The following is a 19,925-nucleotide window of genomic DNA, read 5'->3' as shown; positions in this document are numbered from 1 at the left end:
TGCGATACCTTTACCAGGGTCTCCTTTCTGTGGGACTCCTGTGTATCATAGCGACGGGGCGCCTATTAGTCCCAGGGCCAAAATTTCTTCCCAAGTAACAAAGTTTCTGTGCAAAGGTAATAGTTAACAAATGTTTCCTGGAGCGTGAACTGTAGTTGTGAAGGGCAGGCTTCACATCAAAGCTCTTTGGGGCTTGTCACTGGGTTTGATTTGCTCATTTCTACACCAAAGCTGAGGAGATCCAGAAGGAAGAGTCTAGTAACTGGGACTGGGCAACTTGATCTTCAACTCACGCTTCGTTTACTGCTTATTTATTGTATTGTTTACTCCCCCCTTTTTAATTTTAAGTTTTTCAAGATCATTTCTTACTAGGTATGTCAGGCTGGCCTCAAGAATTATGACTGCTGGGCTGGAGAGATGGCTCAGTGTTTAAGAGCACTGCCTGCTCTTCCAAAGGTCCTGAGTTCAATTCCCAGGAACTACATAGTGGTTCACAACTACCTGAAATGAGATCTGGTGCCCTCTTCTGGCCTTCAGGCATGCATGCAGGCAGACCACTGAATAGTTAATAAATAAATAAATCTTAAATAAGAAAAAGAATTATGACTCCATTGCCTCAGGCTTCCAGGTGCACAGTTACAGCCGCTAATGCCAGTACATTCGTATCTTCCCCCTTTATCTCCAGTTAGGACAGTGAATTACTAGGCACCTTTGGGTATGGAGACTTTGCTATCTGTGATTATTGGACGGGACCCTCACTTCTCCCTGAGTACACTTAAAAGATCCCTTTTATGGTTTCTACTTTGTAGGATTTGGGCTATTACAGACCGTTTATAAAGGCATTCCTCCTTGGTCAACTAAATGTGTTCACAGGAATTATATTTCCCGCTATTTGATAAATAGACAACCAAACATCCAGGAAGACTGTTGTCACCCTGAAAAAGCAATCATGACACAGGAGTGCCACCAAACAACAGGAGCCAGGACGGGCTCAGCTCCTCAGCTGTGCACACCATCAGGAGCGTCTGTGTGCACAGAGTGGGCTGCTCACTGTGTACAGCTGGCTGCTCGTCCACACATGGGTGTGTTCCTGACTCAACCTTCTTGTAATTTCATTCACTGAATTTTCAGAGAGGTCCTTGGTGATCAAACCAGAAGAACAAGATAAAGGTTTATACGGAAAGTGTTTACAGTGTTTATATTCTCGGGCCTTCTGTATGTAGAATGCGGTCTTTTATATCATTGGAATGATAAGTAATTGTAGGATTTTGAAAAATCAGTTCTTCACTGTTTTAAAATCGGAACGTTTCACAGAAAATCAGGTGCGATCTAATGCGATAAAGGCCTTTTAATCTGCCATCCTATCTCCTGTAGAGGCCTCCCTCACAGTGACTAGCTTACCGGATGGAGAGGAGGTCCAGACGATTTCGTATCCAGGGACTGTGACCGAGTCGTCCGTCTTAAACCGCAGATACAGCTCGTTGTTCTGAGAGAAGATGGGGTTCAGCTGCAGCCGGCCACAGTACTTGTCAAGCAGCGGTGAACTGCTGTTGCTGCCGCTTCTTACCTGTTAAAAGCAGTCATTAGTTAGCTCATCCACATTGTTCCTGCTTCAGCTTGTCACTACCATGATGAGACAAGTTCAGTAAGCACTTGGTTTGTGTTTTTAGACAGTTCTTCCGCTAAATGTTTAAACAAAATGGAAACATGACTCTGGCCGGGACAGACTGGTCGGTTATCTTCAAGTCCATGGGATGGCTGCCATATTTAAGAACGCTGGAAGGCCCCACCTGCCGCCCTTGTACTCTTGACTTTGAGTTTCCTTCCCTTGGGATCCTCTTGTAAATCACCACCAAGGAAAGGAGACATGCAACTTAGAGCTTACGATGTTCATGTTTCTAAGGAGGATGGGTATAACTCAGAGAAGAGGCATTATCTGGGAAATTAGAGAGGGAGTTGGAGGCACATTCGTTCACAGTAGGATCTGGAACAGGGCCCTCTTTGCGAGTCTCTGCTAGAGATACATTATAGCCCTCATAAAAGACTTCCCACCATAGTCAACTTGAATGGAATACTAGGGCATCCTGTACATAGTTTCCTCTGCAGCCCCAGACTCGGATATGTTTAACAAGCTGTGCTGTAGCTTCCTGTCTCTGCTGATGCAACAGGAAGCCCCTCATCCATTCTCTGGAGTAGAGGAGGATGTCTGGGTGGTGTAGTCCTTGCCCTCCAAAGCAGAAAAAAAAAAAAACCAAAAAACCCAAGACACGACTTTCCAGCATCCAGAGGACAAATGACCAAGGCTAAGTTGGACCAATAAGAGGCAATTTGGGATGACTTAGAATTAGCAGGGGAGTCCACCCCTTTTCTTTATCATGCTCTCCTTGTTTCTGTTCAGTACTTCTTAGAAGTATTTGTTTTTGAGGACGGGTAAGCATATCAGTCCAAGTCTAACTCCCTGACAAGCACAAACAACATTGCTTCTTTGTCTTCATTTCTTCCCTCCTTCTCATCTCCTGCCATGGGAAGTAACCCAGGAGGAAGACGGGAGCTTCCCCTGGGAATTCACTATTTGTTAAAAATACTGATTAACAACAGATTTAGTTTAACTCTATATGGGGAGCTTTCCAACTTAATAAGGCATCAGGAAGCTTGTGGGAGCTGAACCCATGTGCAAAGACCATCTTCTGGGACACCATTCTCCCCCAGGTTGAGGACCACACATGGGGTGGGTGAGGCAGGATGGTACAGAAGCAAGACAGTTGGGGATGGGCTGGTGACTAAAACGGCAGAAATCTGTTAGCATTGAGAAGCAGCAGAAGAAAAGAGGCTGATGGAAAAGAAACATCAGAAGAAAAGGGGCAGTGTGAGCCTGACAGTGGTTTATCCCACGAAGAGCAGACATCTCTGGAGAGCTAATCAAACACAGACATTTTAGCTACCCTGATTTGATTAATATGCATTTGTGTTTGCAATATTGTGCAGTGCCCCAACTGTGTGCACAGTTAAAATGTGATTAAGCTTCTAAGGAACCGAACAAAGAAGCAGTAACAAAATAAATAAATAAATCTCTGAGTCAGGTGTGGAGGCTGTGGACGTCTTTCCGAGCCTTGGCTGTACAGCCACAAGGTCAATCAGGAAGTTTTAGATTTAGTGTTGGCAGGACACAGGTGTGGCAACCACATGATGCCCCTGGGAACCAGTGTGTAAAAGCCTTCACACTTAGTCGGTGCTATCAGCACCTTGTCCTTGGCATTCCCACGTGTCCTTGGCATTTGGAATTCGTGTAACTTCCTTGAGAAACTCTTCTCTGTCCCTTCCTGAGTGCTTCAACTGACTGTGATGCTGTCATCTGTACGGTACTTCCGGTACTGAAACTAGAATATTCTCAGTACACATTTATAGAATGAAAAAATAATGATTAACATAAAAAATGAAGAGAGACATATTGGATTAACATCACTATAGAAAAACTCTTAACAACCCATCATCTTTTTACATCATTCACTTAAATTACATTCAAATATATATTACCTCCAAGAAATCATGACTGCATTGATTTGAATATTCCAGCTCAAACCAGTAGAAAAAGAGGGAAATGGTATTGTTCTGTGGGGCTCTGAGAATAATGGTGCAGTCCAAGTTATTATCATAGTCTTGAGGCCATCCAGGACTCTTCAGATTGCCAAATGCTTGGTTGTATTCTCTGTTGCAATCTGCGATAAAAATCCATATTCATAATTAATGTGCACACCTACATATTTAGTGTTCTTTTATGTTGCCAATTCAGTGTTTAGAGTCTATTGGATCTGAGCAAAGTTCAGAAGCTGCTCCAGCCTCTTGGATGATGTTTGAGCAAACTGAGACCCAAGAGATGCTGAGAATGCACGCACCCGGCTGCAGTGCCAGGATGCTGAGAATGCACGCACACAGCTGCAGTGCCAGGATGCTGAGAATGCACACAGCTGCAGTGCCAGGATGCTGAGAATGCACACAGCTGCAGTGCCAGGATGCTGAGAATGCACGCACACAGTGCAGTGCCAGGATGCTGAGAATGCACGCACACAGCTGCAGTGCCAGGCCTTGCTAATGTGAAAAGTGTGAAACGCAAGCCCCTTTTGAGAAACACTCCAGCATTTTTGCACTCTTACTCACTTAGTGGGAGAGTCAGTGGCTGACATTTAGATCTTTTCTAGACCCAAAGGCTCAACATCCCAGATACTATCTGCATCAGAATTTCCTTTGGTGGATTGTTAGTTCTGCTACAACTCATATTTTTCTTTTTACCATTTTTTTTTGGTAAAATAAAAACCAGAAGTAACTGTGTCTTTGAATCAAATGCTGCTTAAGTTTTAATCAAGTTCAAAACAGCCTTACAGGAAATCTTCTCTGCAAACACTTCTCAGTCACAAACCCAAGTAACTTCTTCATTAATCATGGTATTTACAAAGTAATTTCCTAAAATATGATTCCCATAATTGTGGCCACACCAAGAATCACTGAACTGTGAACTTCATATAAGCAAAGAGTGTGCTATGGGAGATACCTTGAAAAACTTTGTTTTCAACTGACTAAATTAGGTCCAAGTCACAGTTGAATCTTACTTCTGATGGGTGTGTGTCTACCCTAGCAAAATCCAATGTATTCACAGGAGTCAGTTCCAGCAATCCCTGCATCGAAGCTGCTCTTCCCCATAAACAAGAAGTTTTAGGCTCACCTGCAATCTGATAGGTGAAATGCACTCGAGAGTTCATGTTTAAAACATCAGATTTGAAAACGACAGTTGCGGTCCTTGTTGAGGAATAAAACACTGGCAAGGCTGTAAAGTTTGTGCCGCAGTACAGAGTCACCGGCCCCTTACTCTGAAATGAAATAGAAGCCACATGGCCTGAGATATGGTTTCAGGAGACAGCAGCCACACCGGATAATAAACTGTATTTAACATGTGACTTCAGTATCCAGCCATGAAAAACGGCTTGTGTCTCAGGTGTGCTGCAACACTCAGCATTAGCAGTGTCCCGCCTTCCTAGAGGGATGGGAAATTAGGAGTAGAATCTGCAAAAACCACGAGCAGACACTTTTCTACAGAAAACAAAGCTGTTCCCTCTCGAGTCGTATCACAGCTAAAGTGTGTGTTTTGTTTTAGAGCAGAGCCAGGTTGTGTGAGCTCCCTCCAGCTTCTCCCACAGTCTAGAGTTCGGTAAGATTAGCCAGAGCTGGGTATTCCTATGAGTTTCCCTTCCCTGTCACCCTTGGTGCTCAGTATCTATAATAATGTCCCTGTTCTCTTCAACAGCAATCTGGAGACATTATTCCCTCTCAAACGCACAGGGTAAATGGCAAATAATTTCTACACATATAAGCAGGTACCTCAAAGGTAACAGCCAGCAGCCGGAGTCACATTATACATATGGCTGAAATACATGCAGTTCTTGAACTCTGTCTAAAGGCATATGCTCCAGCCCTGCCTCCAGACTCCCATTATGGGTCTGTGCTCCCACACCTACCCTTAGTCCACTGTCTTCTGTATTGACCTCCTAAGTTTTTCTGCTGTAACCTCAAACTTTAACTGCATTGCTGATCCTCCAGTGTTTCTATCCCAAGACTTTCAACTGTGTAGTCCTACGGGAGTCTCAGGTCTCCAGCAACCATGAAGGCTCTCTCCATGGTTCACTGGGTGCAAGTGGTGTAGGGTGGCGGGGAGGGTTCTTCTGTGTTTTTCATTATAGAATCTCTCCTCTGTGATGCCTTAACTCATAGTAATTTTCTATGTCCTAGGCTTGCTCTGAGCACTTGGAGGCTTTGAATATTTTTATACATAGTGCATTAAACACCCTCACTTCGAACTTTGTATGGGTGATACTCATTCCCAGTCTCTATGGTTGTCTACTCCAGAGCCAGCTGTCCACCCTACACCTTCTCCAGCGTTCCCACACCCACCAAATAAGCCTTTTGTTATCTTCCAAGCAACCTCTCCTTCTACTCTGGGGTAACTTGAGAACACTAGTTTTTTTCCCAGCCCATCTAGCATCTTTGTTGTTGCTATTATCTTTATTCCTATTTGTCTGCTGTAGTCTCCTTTATTCATTCAGTTTGAGCAGATTATTCGTGACAGGAAGTACGTGTTTCTCATTATTGAAAATAATAGTGTGTTCTTCATTGTAGCATCTTCCCTCTGGGCTGTCTTAGCTCATAGTAATTGTCTATGTCCTTGGTTTGTTCTGAGCCTTTAGAGGCTTTGAGTATTTTTATAGACAGTGCATCAAACACCCTCACTTGTATCATTTGAGGCCAGTATACCTGCTCTTGTATACCTCAGCTTCCTCATTCTTTACGTGCTATTTTTTTTTTTTTGTGCCTGAAGAGGAATCTTCGCTGATTCCTCTAGTTCCAGCTTCATAAAGAAACTGAAAGAACTTTGACCCGATGTAGAGGTCCCAAACTGTGAGCCTATTTCCACCTTGTCTGAAGGTCAGAGGGCTTCAGCTTGCTCAGAGTTGTTAACAACAGTACAGCTACACACCCTGACCTGGGGTATGGTTACTTGGTGTTTTGGACATTAAGGTGGCCCAAAGAGGTGTATCTTCTCCACCCTGACCAAAGGTCAGGAAATTTGATCATACTTCTGCTCCTTCTTTGGAATTAGGAAGTTTGACCTAGGAAGAGGCTGCCTTCAGGATACTTGGTCTAGGGTGGGTTCATTGTCTAAACAACAGAATGCTTTTCTCAAGAATTAATGACTTGATGTTCCTAGTATTGAAGCAAATAACAGTTCTAGTTGTCCTTTGTGTCACGTTAAAGCAGTCTTTTGCCTCCCCCTCCCCGTTGTATTGGGGTGTAAAAGTGTATAGGAAATTAAACACGGGCGATTTCAGTATTCACTGAAGCTCCTTTCAGTACTATCGTATGTTTCTGTTTTATTATTTCCATTCGAGTCTTCATTCTCTTTACTTATTCTTTTAATTCCCATGCCCCCCCCCCCCCCCCCTGGTAAGTGGTATATTTGTTGAAACTGGTCTCCGACAACCCACTTGGCTCTAAGGTCTTCTTGTGAGGCTTCCACTGGGGAATAGGAGTTCTGTGCTGACAATCACTGTCAGTAGAATGCCGTGAACCTGGTATCTCCACAACCCAGGAACCCAAGAATAACCTCAGTCTCTAGGATCTATACAACACTCATCTCGGATCCTCAGTAGGTGTCGGGTAGAGCTCTGTCACGGCCAGGCCTTGGGCATTTGAATGTGGCCTTCTAACCTAAACTGTTAGTTTCTAAAAACAGGTTAACTGCTCACTGCTCATGACTACAGATACCATCCAAGGGTTTGGGTTCAGTCTATGAGCCCTGGGTGTAGATATTTTCTTTGGCCACCTCATTATTCTCCGTGTTCACCCACTACAGAGGAGATGATCATGTTCAAATCTCTGGGTCTTTCACACACCAGCTGCCCTGTCATTTCTCCTGTGTGAAGTTAAGACTCAGACATTTATTTCTCTGAGCCCAGACAGCTTCTGTTTTTCCTTTTCTAGTCTTCACGTTGCCATAAGAGTAGCCCCTCCTACGGCCTCTTAGCTGGTTTTCCTATGTTTTGTATGGATCCCTCCAGTTCACCCTACACCAATCCTGCTGGTCACAGACATGATTCTCCAGGTGTAGTCTACGGAGCTCTGGGATTGGTGGCAGAACACAAGACATGTTCATTAAATGCTGATTAATGTGTGTTATGCCAATGAATCGGTGTTTAAAGGGGGCCCTAGGAATGTGCATTTTTAGCAAGATAGCCGAATGCTTCTTAGACGTGGGACATTTGTAAAGCCTCTTTCCTAAAGGACCACATTTAAGTTTCTTAGTATGATGGAAAGTAGGGCTTTGTCTCCCGCTTAAAAAAAAAATACAATTTTAGAAGGAACAGGGACTTGATTTGGGCATGGCTTCACTGCTTCCAGCGCTTGCAGATGTGACGGCCAGCATGCTGGGGTCTTTACCTGTGGCGAGTCCTGAAGCTCTAGGTAGCTCCGCGAGCAGTCTTGTGAGGCCAGCTGTAATTCCCACACTGTTATCTTGATGTTCTGGTATGGAGGAGCCTCAATGATCCAAGTGCAGGTGGAAAGTGGGCGTCTGATGTTCGACAAGTGGGGTGAGGAAGCATTTTGTGGGGTCACAGTTGCAAAATGTGTCCCCCCACAAGGCACTGAGGAGAGGAGAAAGAAACCGGTAGATGTTTTAATCGTGTCTAATTATACATAACAGCTTTAAAATCTTGCTCTAGCCCAGCCCACAGGAAGTGATTTTATTATTCTTTTAAGGATTTGAGTGTATGTCCTGGTGATGCAGGGCTGCGATCCCAGCTCCTTGCAAACCTGGGGCAAGAGAATAAAGTTCAAGACTGGCCTGGCCGCTTAGTGAGACTCCGGTAAAGCAAAGGAAAAGGAGAGCAGGGAATGTGGCCCACACGTGTTCAATAACCCCCTAAAGTTGTCATTAATTTAGATGAGATAAGCATGCATTCTTTGTATTTCACAAGATGTCAAAATACTTACTGTCCACAAAGGTATATGTTGCATTAAACCCTTCTCTGCCATGAGCTATGTCAGAGACAAACTGAACCGTAAGGAAGTTGCTAGACGAGATAAAAGGGGCAGGTGTTTGGTCACCACACAATCGTCCACCTACATCTGATGCCATGCTCCTGCCGTCTGCTATCTGGAAGAGAAAGCCGTTTATAGTTCGTTATTCATAGAGGAATTGTTGTTTTTCATTGCAGCTACCGTAGGTCAGAACTAAGGATCTTCATATTGGTGCTCGTACAGGCGGCCTTAATTTAGATTGATACTACTATAATGGCTTTCAGTAAAAATCCAGTATGATGCCAAACAGATGTTTTTATCTTCGGAAAAGTAATATAGAATTTAAAGAACTATGGCTGTGAACTCATCAGGCCCATTACTAATATCTCTGCTGCCAAAATTATTCCTAGAGGCCCTTCCGGAGGCTTCCTGGATAAGTAAGCTCTTATTTCTCCTCTTAACTCTACTCTCGAGATGTCACCTAGGGGTTGCAGCTAAAACGAAGTCAGACCAGGACTTGCCTAACTGCTTCCTACCCTCTTGAGACAAAGCCAATGACAACAGCTGTCAAGGCCTAATGGAACAGGCTTTCCTCCCACCTCAGATCTCATGGGTCTCCTCTCTGGCTATCTGCTTCTCTGACTCCTTGAACATCCCAGGCTTAGTCCGGCCTCACAGCTGTAGCATCTGCCTTCCTTTGGGGGTCACTCTTCCCTGTCTCTGCCGAGCTTTTCCTGTGCCTCCTTCAGGTCTCGCCTCCTGTATCACCCACTGGGTTCCCAGACTTTAACAGTGTGTAAGGCATAAATGATGTCTCATTGATACCTAGGAAATGCTCTGATTCTCCCTCCACTAGCACCTGCCTTGATTTGCTTTATCTTATTACACCAGAGTACCACTGGCGAGGGCATTTATACGCAAATAAGTTGATTTGTAACCGTTCCAGAGTTGAGAAGTCTTTAGAATTCCAGGACTGCCTCTGATGAGGACCTTCCTACCTTCTGACATAGAAGCATCATATAAAGAGACAGCAGGAGCATGCCAGATCTGCAATAGCTTCCTCTTTTATAATGTCATTCACTCCATTTTATGAGCCCCATTCTCACGACTTCATCTAACCCAGTTATATCTCAAAGCTTCCCCAATACCATGAGCATGTGAATCCAAGGTTTCTGTTTCTAACACACAAACTAGAACGGGTGTTCAAGCCACAGCACACCCTTCCCTAAAGTGTTCTCCCCAAGTCTCCCCTATCTCAATCAATAAACAGCTCAAGACTAAAGTTAATCCCCCCAACTCTTCTTTATTCCATCACAACCATACCTGCTTCTTTCCTTCTTATAAATACATCAGCATCAATGCCACGTCACCCTGTGCCTCCAGAACATGCTTACAAATCAGTCGCACAGAGCACCCACGCAGGCCTCTACCAGGCTGCCCAGGTACTGGTGACCTAGATTTATGCTCTTGTTCTCCCCATAAAGCTACACCTTGCACAGAATGCAGTTTTCACTCTTTAGTGAAGACCTGGCCAACAAAGATGCTATACCTCCTCTCACATCCCTCCCACAACTGTCTCTGGCAGTCTTCTCCCTCAGTGATATAGTCTTGAGGGATTTCTAGCCATGGAGTCTCCTCAGAGAGGCCACGCCCACACAGTGTGACACTCCTCCAGTATCATCCCGTTGTATTTTACTGTAACCCACTTATTGCTTATCTGTTTTCCCTGGGCTCCCACTCTGCAAGAACGTGAGTTCCCCAAGAAGAGGCCCGGAGCTCTGCTCAGAAGTGTTTCCAGCACTGAGAACCACGCATGCCTCTTACAGCCTTTTACAAACACTGAAGGAAGTGGTGATGACCTGGATGTTCCTCAAACACCTTATTAAAAAAACAAAGTAGGCTTTACTTTTTATTTATATTTCAGTAATCTTGATTGTCCTTTAATAACGAATTTCTGTGTTTGTGTAGCTCCAGATCTGAGCTCACAACAGAACCACATCAGATCGGAGATCTTAGAGCAGTGCTTCCCTGGCATTATTTGTTATAGAGATAGTGAATTTCAAAGTTAAAAGGTAGATAGACTGACCATTAGATGGCGCTGTCTCTCCTATATGAACATAATTTCAATTCATGCACCATGTTAAAAAAAAGGGATTCTGTAATTTAACACCCTCGATTTACAGAAGAGAAGAGTTACAAGTTTAGGACAATGTACTTTTTCTGATAAATGAAGTTTCATTACACCCACTGTGGTCCTCATGATCGTTGCAAGCTTTTTCACTTCTGTATCACGTGCCTGGCTTGTGTTGGGTCCCGTGTGTACAGAGAGGCATAAAAACACTCTCTACCTTGACCAGTGAGAGGGGCCAAAAATAAACATCAGCATATATGCATATATGTTCTATGTATCTCTCTATATACACATATTTACAAATGTATATGGGAAAATACCAAAAAAAGAACAAAGAAAGATGAAAATAAATATGTCATTAAAATAAGGGAAATATGTACTGTAAAAGAAAGAAGTGTGTTGGGTATGAGAGAATCAGGAAAAACCGTCCATTTCATGCCCAGGAGCTTGGGTCTCACTCTATTTAAAACATGAGTTTTAAATAGAGACTGTTAAATGTGAAGGGAAGGACAAGGGAGAAGCCACAACTGGGTAGAGGGCAGCCCTGTACTGGCAGGACAATCATTCAATTACTGTTAAAACGAGAGTTTCCCAACTGATTGGAGATACATAGTTACACTTGGCATGGCTCCTAGAGTCCCGTGAAATCAAGCCTGACAATCTTTCTTTTTTCTGTTCTCTGACAACACCAAATCCCCACTATGTGAGGACCTGCTCAACACTGGGGCAGGAACTGCATGTCTGTGATGCCTTGAATAATAATCCAGTCACACCTTGCTTCCTAGAATCCTTTGTTTCCTGGCATCACTGGACAAAATGCCTATAATAATCAACTCAAGAGAAAAAGGTCTACTTTGTCTCTCACTCTCAGTCCAGTTATGACTAATCTCCATAGCGACTTAGTTACAGTGCTCTCTTGTCTGGGGCCTGTGCTGCCATAAAGCATGGTGGCAGAAGGACATACTGGAGGTGGCTATACACTGCATAGACACTGTGATGCAGAGAAAGGAGGGCTTGAGGCTCAAGTATCTTTGCAAAGGGTAGTGTACTCAGTCACCTACATTCCTAATGAGTCAATATGTTGACAGCCATGCCTTCTTTATCATTGGGCTTTGGTGAGACATTTAAGACCCAGGCTATGATAGTAATAGTACGTAATCTTTATGGTATCATCTGGTTTGCATACTGTCTATAGAACTGAGTCAACTTAGCTTCCATAGAGTGCCATTTTATTGCAACATTAATGTGATTGGCTGCCTCATGTTCCTGTTGCCGTGGCTTCTCCACCATGATGGGATATGATCTCAGAGCCTGCACTGGAATGAACTGTTCCTTTTCTTTGTACAAACTTAGCTCTCTAATGGAGACATCTCAAAGTTTCGCATTCCCAGTGCTTTCCTTCCGTCTGCCAGTTACTGGGCAAGATGCCAATGGGTAAAACTGCTCTCCAGAAATGCAAAAGAGGAATAGCCCTAAAGAGAACTTATTTGTAATAAATAAATAATAAATAAATGACTTAAGATTTCATTTTGAAACTAGCAAACAACAATTTCTTTCGATGTTGCTTTTTCTATCAAAATGACTTTAGGAAATTCATATGGTCACAAGTTCTTACATATCACCAAATCACACTCACAGAAATCAATTTACTTCCTTGCAGGACCTACGATATCTCACATGAGTTAAGTTTGTACTCTTTGTATGAATCACTTTTTAAAATATTCATTAATTATAGTGTATGTGCCCCCCGCGATGTATGTATACAAGTATAGGTGCGTGCAGGCCACAGCATGCCAAGCGCCACTTTTCACTATGGGTTCAGGTTTGTGAAGCAAGTGCTTTCACCTGCTGAAGCATCTTGCCCGCCCTTATTTTGGGTATTTTTAAGAAAAGGGAATTTATACTTGGAAATAACCAGAGAGGGGAAATGGAAGTAAATTGGTTAATGAATTATTATATGACACAATGTGCACCCTAATACACACTGTTTTTATTCTCAAATTAGTCTTGCAAAGTAGCTACTATTGTATGATTATTTTAAGTTAAATAAAGTGATAAGGAATCAGGTTGACTAAGAATTTAGCCTGGTCACAAAACTAGGTTGGAATCAACCTACTATCTGCCTTCAAATGCTATTACTCTTTGGTAACCTAGGGAAGCTGGTTTTAAATAACATCTTAAGACCTTCTGGCTACTTGGGTCTCATTTTAGAGAAGGATTGAGCTTGAGCTGACACACAGCATCCCACACTCTGTTCTCTCTAGTTCCTCATGAACTCCCTCGAGTTGACTGGCTTCTATCCCAATGTCTTATTACAATGGCTCTCATCCGGCAGAATGACTTTCTTCATTACAGCCTTTCTTGGCCTGGGACCTGACCCTTAGCAGCTCTGTCCACCCACATGCCACTGGGACAAGCATTTTCCCTTGACTTCAATGCTCTGCACTGTGACTGCCTGTCACACACTTTCTCTCCCCCACCCCCCATCTGCTCCTTTCCCTTCATCCTCCCTCCTCCTTCTGCACCCCTGGGTACCAGTCCTAGAACAGAATGGGAGCACGGCTGTCTGGCTTCATGCTATCTAAGGAAGTGTGATTCTTTGAACTTTTAGGAAGCCTTGGATGCCATCTGCATAAATAGAAGAAACAGACCAAATAAGGCATGTTTCTTTTTGGACTTCAGGAAACTGACATCTATATTATACACTGAGGCCACTGTGAGCAGCAGTGCTCCCATTTTGAAGTCTGCTAGACGGCCAACTGGAGCACCCTGCTTTAGAGCAGACTCTTGCCGCGTAGCCGTCTTACCTGTACATAATCATAGTAGCATCTTCCGTCTGCTGATCCTCTCTCCAGAGAGAACTTACTGAAGGTGAGTTCAATGAGCTTGTTTTCCGGTGCAATTATGTACCATATGCAGTTTAGCTCCCGGTCATATTTTCCATCTGAGTCCGAGTCAGGAGAGACAAAGGTGCTGTTGTCCTCTGTCAGGAATCCGCCACAGCCATGCAGTGGTCCTGCGAAAACAAAGACACAGCCCGTGCAAATGAACAAAATGACCTCAGCATCCATACGGAAGGATTTTGAAAAGGGGAGACTACATTCTCTGCCACGGATTTGCAAACATTATCCGGACCTTGACAGGCAAGTACATGTGTTTCTCAAATTTTCTTGGCTCCTTGCTTATTGTGGTTGTTTGGGAAAAAAAAATGGCACCCAAAGGGAGTAGCCCTACTAGGAGGTGTGGCCTTGTTAGAGGAAGTGTGTCACTGTGGAGGCGGACTCTGGGGCCTCATATACGATTAAGCCAGGCCCAGGGAAACAGATCACTTCCTGTTGCCTACAAACCAAGATGTAGGATGCTCGGCTACTTCTCCAGCTGCATGCCTGCCTACATGTCACCATGTCACACCAGGATAATGGACTGAACCTCTGAAAGTGTGAGCCACCCCAGTTAAATGCTTCCCTTTGTAAGAGTTGCCATGATAATGGTTTCTCAATAGAAACCCTCGCTAAAGCACTGATTCTCCCTTTATCCCCAGTACCCACTGGCGTCGGCTCCCTTTCGGCATGTACAGATACCTGAGAGTGAGCAACCATGTGCCTCTTTGGAACTGTTCATGCTATCTGTTCATTTTTTCCTACCTTGAAGAACTCAGTTTTGTGCTAACTGAGTATTTTGCATAATAAAGCCGGTGGAAATGTTCACTTGCCTGACTTTCAAGTTCTACTTTTGTGAACGCTGCCAAAACTGAAAATTGAATTTATGAAGATTTACCCAACATGTCTAAGAAAATTACCTCCCAACCAGGTTTTCATTTAAATAGTCTGACAGAAAGAGGCCAAGAGGAGGCAGCTTGCTCTGTGGTCTAGCTTACATTAAACTACCTTCCAAAACCAAGTCCTGAGGAGACTGAGGAACAGAAGAACTTCATGAAAGAAAAATTGTCTACATTGAAATTCAACAGTTAGTACTGCACAATCAAATTACAGAACACAGAATACTCTAACGATGCCTGTACGTCCACTGTGGGAAAGAATAGAAACAAAAACCTCTGGATTTAGGTTCTGTCTATTCCGTAGCCTAATGGGGATTATCAGAGATGGCACAGGGAGAACATAAAATGAGGAAAAACTTACTGACAATTTCTAAAGAATTAAGCTCAAAGTAGTCACATAAAAATAACATTAAATTAGTGTTCGAATTAATGTCCTACCACTTGCATTAGACATAAACACAGTTAACTTTCTTTGTCATGGGCCTTCTTTTTATCTCATTCCAACTGTTTATCTTCATCAGTGAAAAGATTAACCTCCAGATTAGGGGGCCTTAAGATGCTTTTGGACTTGACGAGAGATAGAGAGAATGGTAGCCCTCCTCGACATCAGCCACAAAGTAGTGCGGCTGTAAAGAGGGACTTTCAGCACAGGGGCATGCCTTGCAAGCCAGGCGGCCCTGTCCACAGCTTCTGCGCCAGATAAAGCTGGAGAGTGTTTTCACAGCCAGGTATTCCCTGGAGTCGAAATGTTCCCAAAGACCCGATCCCTAATATGGCCACTCTAGTATACAGTTCAAAATGAGTCTAAAACCTAAGCATTGCACATAGCCACACTGTGTGCTGTTGATGGTCAACTCATGAAACATGCCTGCAAAACACAGAAGAAACTGGAGCTTGGACAGCTTTTATTCAGTCGTGGGCTGTTACATAAGGAGACCAGTTAAACTTGCTGGCTTGCATAGCAGGGAAGAACAATTACATTATTAATGAAATGGAAAATGCATGGTTATTTAATATTCCCTTAACATTCGAGGAAGTACACTTAAGATTAAAGTCCATTAGAAGTAATAACATATAACTAATTATGATAATTATGATACAGTGAGAGGAATGGTAGATGCCCTAGAAGGGAAAGGAAAAAATTAATTTTGTAAGAAGTCATCAACAGTTACTGTGAGGATAGAGAATGCTCCAGCGCAGTATTCTGCTCAGACCTTAAGGATGTGCAGAATAAGAACATGCCGAAATAGGACAGAGATCATTTGCTCTGGGCTGAAAGATGCTCATCATCCAATATTAAATGAACAATATGTGTAGGAAGGCACAAGTTAATATTAAATGAATAGTATGTGTATGAAGGCACAATTCAATATTAAATGAACGGTATGTGTATGAAGGCACAACTCTGTTCTGAAAACCATGCAGCAGATGAAGGTTCATCCCAAGGCTCAAGACTAGGGCATGAAAAGCTTTTGATTCTATCCTGTGGGTGGTGGGGATCCACTTGGAAGCCTTTTCATGTAAGATTTGCTTTTATTCTTATTTATTGTGTGTGTGAAAGAATACCATCTGCCTATGAGAGCCTGTCAAGGCCACGGGAGGAATGCATGGTTAGATTTCTTGAAGCTGGAGATATGGGCTCTGTGAGTCGGTCTCTGGGTGTTGTGAATGAGCTTGAATCCTCTAGACAAGTGGTAATCACTAAACCTTCCAGCCATCTATGGCTCCTTGAAAGGCTTTTGATCAGGGAAGTGGTAGGGTCATTTGATCTGGTAGTAGCATCTTACATTGAGGAAGCATTGACTAGAGGAGGGGATGCCAGCTGTGAGACGGCTGCTACTCTGTACAATCTAGATTGCAAGAGGCAGCGGAGAGTTGGAACTTATTATCTATTACTCCAGTAATATATCAGCTTCAGAAACAAAATGCTACTTTCAAAAAGTTAACCTATAGATTTTATCACTATTAGCATGTTAGTTATTGCCAACAGGTTAATAAGGAAAGAATGATGAGTGATTCTTCTCACTCAGTGAGCGGCATTGTACACACTTACTACTCAAGAGCAGCAATACCACTACTGATAAAAGTAGTGCCATGAGGTAGACATGCCTGGAATGGAGATGGAAAAGTATCTCTGCACACTCATGAATGACAAAAAGTAAGTGCTTTAGTTATAGGCAACTGACATCTGGATGGCTAACTACACAAGATCACTGTAGTAACAGCAAACATACACACACATACACTCACATACACACATACACATATACACACATACACACACATAGACCATGTTTGAATTATCATGCTATTGTAGAGCACAGAATTCATAAAATACAGAGAACAAATAAGATGGAAAGCTAACAATACTTAATATTAAACAATATTACCAGTCAGATAACCCTGACCAAATTGCCAAATAACTGAAAGGAAAAATGATATTATGTGGGTGGATAGCAGTTTGTAGTGTTCTGGAAATGATAAGTGTAGAAAATGCCCCATTTTAGTATTTAAGCACAGTGCAGCTTCTCCATGCTTCAGATTCTGCTAAGATAGAGGGGAACGCAAGTGTGCTTGGCTGTGGGAGAATGTAAACAGAATCCTCACAAAATGAGAATGCAGTGTCAAAAACTGCTATGGCCACATGGCTGTGTCCAATCTATAGAAACATAACATAATAGGATCTGTGACTATGGAAGAGTCCCCACATATTAAAATATCTGTATTTTCTGTATTGATATTTTGAAGTTCCTTTTCTTCTGATAAAGACATCACAACATTATTCTGCTCAGACATCGCCCATCCATCACCTTTTCTGCCACGTAGAAAGCGCTTCTCCACCAGCGCCTGCTATCAGCGGTCGTACTCTGTCCGAGCCAGTTTGATGGCACACCCTGAGAGCTATTTCTTCAGAGAAAGAAAATGTTTGGGAGGGGTACCATGCTGGAGATATAAACCCAATTCAGCTGAGAGATTCCAGCCAGATCTACTTAATTCAGTCAGTAACTGAATCCTGAATGATTAAACTTCAGGTGAAGCACAAGGCAGCATCAGCCTGATAAGAGAAGAAATAGCTGCTATATCTCGGAGAAACATCTTAAAGGCTCCAGTGGAGGGAGACGACTTATTAAAGAGTTATTTTGAGGACTGACATTTCTGTGACTGACACTTTCCTGAGGTCTTTGGGAAGCTATCTCCCTGTCTCTGGACTCTCGCTGCTTGAGAGGTTAGTGACCTGCTGCACTTCTGGTGATGATCGCCTTGACTGCAGCATATTCCTGCTGCCCAGCGCCATCTGTGCCTGGAGGTGGCAGTCAAACAGCTCTGGAAGCCTCACACAAATGCATCTAAAACTGGTGTCCCAGTGAGACAGAGCGTGTCATGGTGGCTTCTCGTCCCCAAAGGGGGCTTGAGTTTCACAATCCTAGTTTGCAGTAAAGCCTGCTGTGACCTTCACAGCGGCAGTATCGACTGATCCAGGGTTGTGAACTCACTTGAGAATTCAACGAGGTTTCTGATGGCTGTGCTTATTTCTCTAAAAGGATTTCGTTGGATACCGCACAATGTCATTATTAAAAACTCACAGAAAACTAGAGTTAGAAGGGAAAATTCTCAATTTGATAAAGAACAACTTCTTATACCTATTAGCAAACTTTTTAAAAATTGAGTGTGCGTGTGTGTGTGTGTGCACGTGTGTGTGCTTGTCCACACCCATGGAGGCCAGAGGCTAATGTCCAGTGTCTTTTGCAATGTTCTTCATATTAGATTTTGAGACAGAGTCTCTCCCTGAGCTTGGAGCTTGCTGATTCCTCTGTAGACTTAGACCTATATACAAAGGGGGCTTGGTGGGGGAAAATGAAGCATCTGCGGTTGTTTATTTCTCGTTCTATGCATGAAGATAAATTTGTACGAGCTGTTCTTGGTCTGTAGGCGCCAGACTAGTTTAAGGGCAGTAAAGCAACAGATAGGTAATGTAATCTATATGGTAAAGGCTAAAAAATAACAGATCATGTCTGCAATAACAGAAGGAGAAGAGTGATAAAAAGAAGCAAAGGAAAGGAGCTACACCTGCCACCAATCCTCGGGACCCACACACCGGCAGGTCTCCTGCAAAGTTCTCCTCTGATGTCCTATGACATCCACTGTGACACTCCATCCCCAAACATATGCACACACACAAGTGAAAAGTAAAATGCAATGAATAAGTTTGAAAACAATAAAGGATGGTTGAGGGAACATGAGATGAGGCAGGAAAAGCAGAAAATAGCACAAAGGTTGAGTGAAATCTGACATGTAATTTCATTGCACACAAACATGTTAAATGTTAAATTCCCTAATGGGAAGAAAAAGCCAAACAGCAAATACACTCTTCAGGATAGAGCAAGGTTGGAAGTAAAAGGGTCAACAAATATGCCATGTAAGTATATGTACACATACATAATTAGAGTTCTTAACCAAATGCCTTTTGGATCCAAAAGAAAGCTAGACATATTATTTTAAATCAGGAAAAATGGAGATTATGATTAAGGTGTTTTCAAAGTTATTGCATAATGAAACAAGTTAATATTCGAGGAGGATACAGTGACTTTAGGCATGATTGTTCTTTATAGAATGTGTGGATCCCAGTGAGTGCCTTTCTCAACCTTTCAAGATAAACCTATTAGTCAGAGCTGGGAATTCCTGGCTTGTCAAATGAGTATGGAGGATGTTCTGGCTTAATCAATGCTACAACCCTAATGAGGAGTGTGACCATTTTATAAATTAGAAAACCAAGACAGAGTAGTTAGCACATTGTCCAAGGCTGAACTTGTTAAAATTATAAGCTGACTCTGATACTCCAAACAATTCAGAACTGCCGTTTTCACAGGCAGAGTTATCACACTGAGTTTTTAAGGAGTTGATCATTTCTGTTTGAGTTTATCAAGTAAAGGCTTGCTAACCTAGCCATTGCATCCTTGAAATCTCTGCCTACAAAATAAATAGCAAGGAAATATTATTAAAAAATGAAGAAATACATAGAACACAAATAGTTATTAGATAGATCTCTGCTTTCTAGTATGGGTTTAGAGAATTTTTATAATTAAATCTATTTCTTGATTTATAAAGGTATTGCCTTATTATAAAAATACACGAATATGCATATGTACATTCACACACACACACACACACACACACACACACACACCAGTAAAATGTCGTTTTAGCCTTAAATGTTAGCCTATTTTCAAAATCAACTTTTCTAACTTTCATGCCATATCTTACTACACATTTCAGCAGGAGAGCAGTAGAGATTTCATCAAAAGATACAAAATAATGACTGTATAAGTCAGTCTAACGGGTAGTCTCATAGTGCTGAACAACAGATGGTGCCAGGTCTGTTACTTAAGGGATTTGATCTCTGGGCATTGGGGCATTTGTCAATAGGTAAAACACATTCGTTAACTTGTAGAA

The 19,925-nt window shown here is 42.7% G+C and overlaps 1 protein-coding gene across 1 annotated transcript in view; it reads right to left on the bottom strand.

Moving 5' to 3' along the window:
- Cubn (cubilin) overlaps positions 1–19,925 on the bottom strand; it is a 207,081-nt gene that overhangs the window by 2,632 nt on the left and 184,524 nt on the right. The window contains exons 60-65 of the mRNA XM_087896351.1: positions 13,504–13,712; positions 8,539–8,701; positions 7,984–8,189; positions 4,718–4,862; positions 3,535–3,716; positions 1,402–1,567 (exon numbers count right to left, since the gene is read on the bottom strand). Of these exons, the coding sequence (XP_087752477.1) occupies positions 1,402–1,567; positions 3,535–3,716; positions 4,718–4,862; positions 7,984–8,189; positions 8,539–8,701; positions 13,504–13,712 (1,071 nt within the window). The remainder of the gene's footprint in view (positions 1–1,401; positions 1,568–3,534; positions 3,717–4,717; positions 4,863–7,983; positions 8,190–8,538; positions 8,702–13,503; positions 13,713–19,925) is intronic.

The sequence above is a fragment of the Myodes glareolus genome, chromosome 14 (genome assembly GCF_982192425.1).
Source record: "Myodes glareolus chromosome 14, mMyoGla1.1, whole genome shotgun sequence".
Lineage (NCBI taxonomy): Eukaryota > Metazoa > Chordata > Mammalia > Rodentia > Cricetidae > Myodes > Myodes glareolus.
The sequence above is the reverse complement of the archived record's forward strand: the minus strand, read 5'-3'. Positions and strand labels throughout refer to the sequence as shown.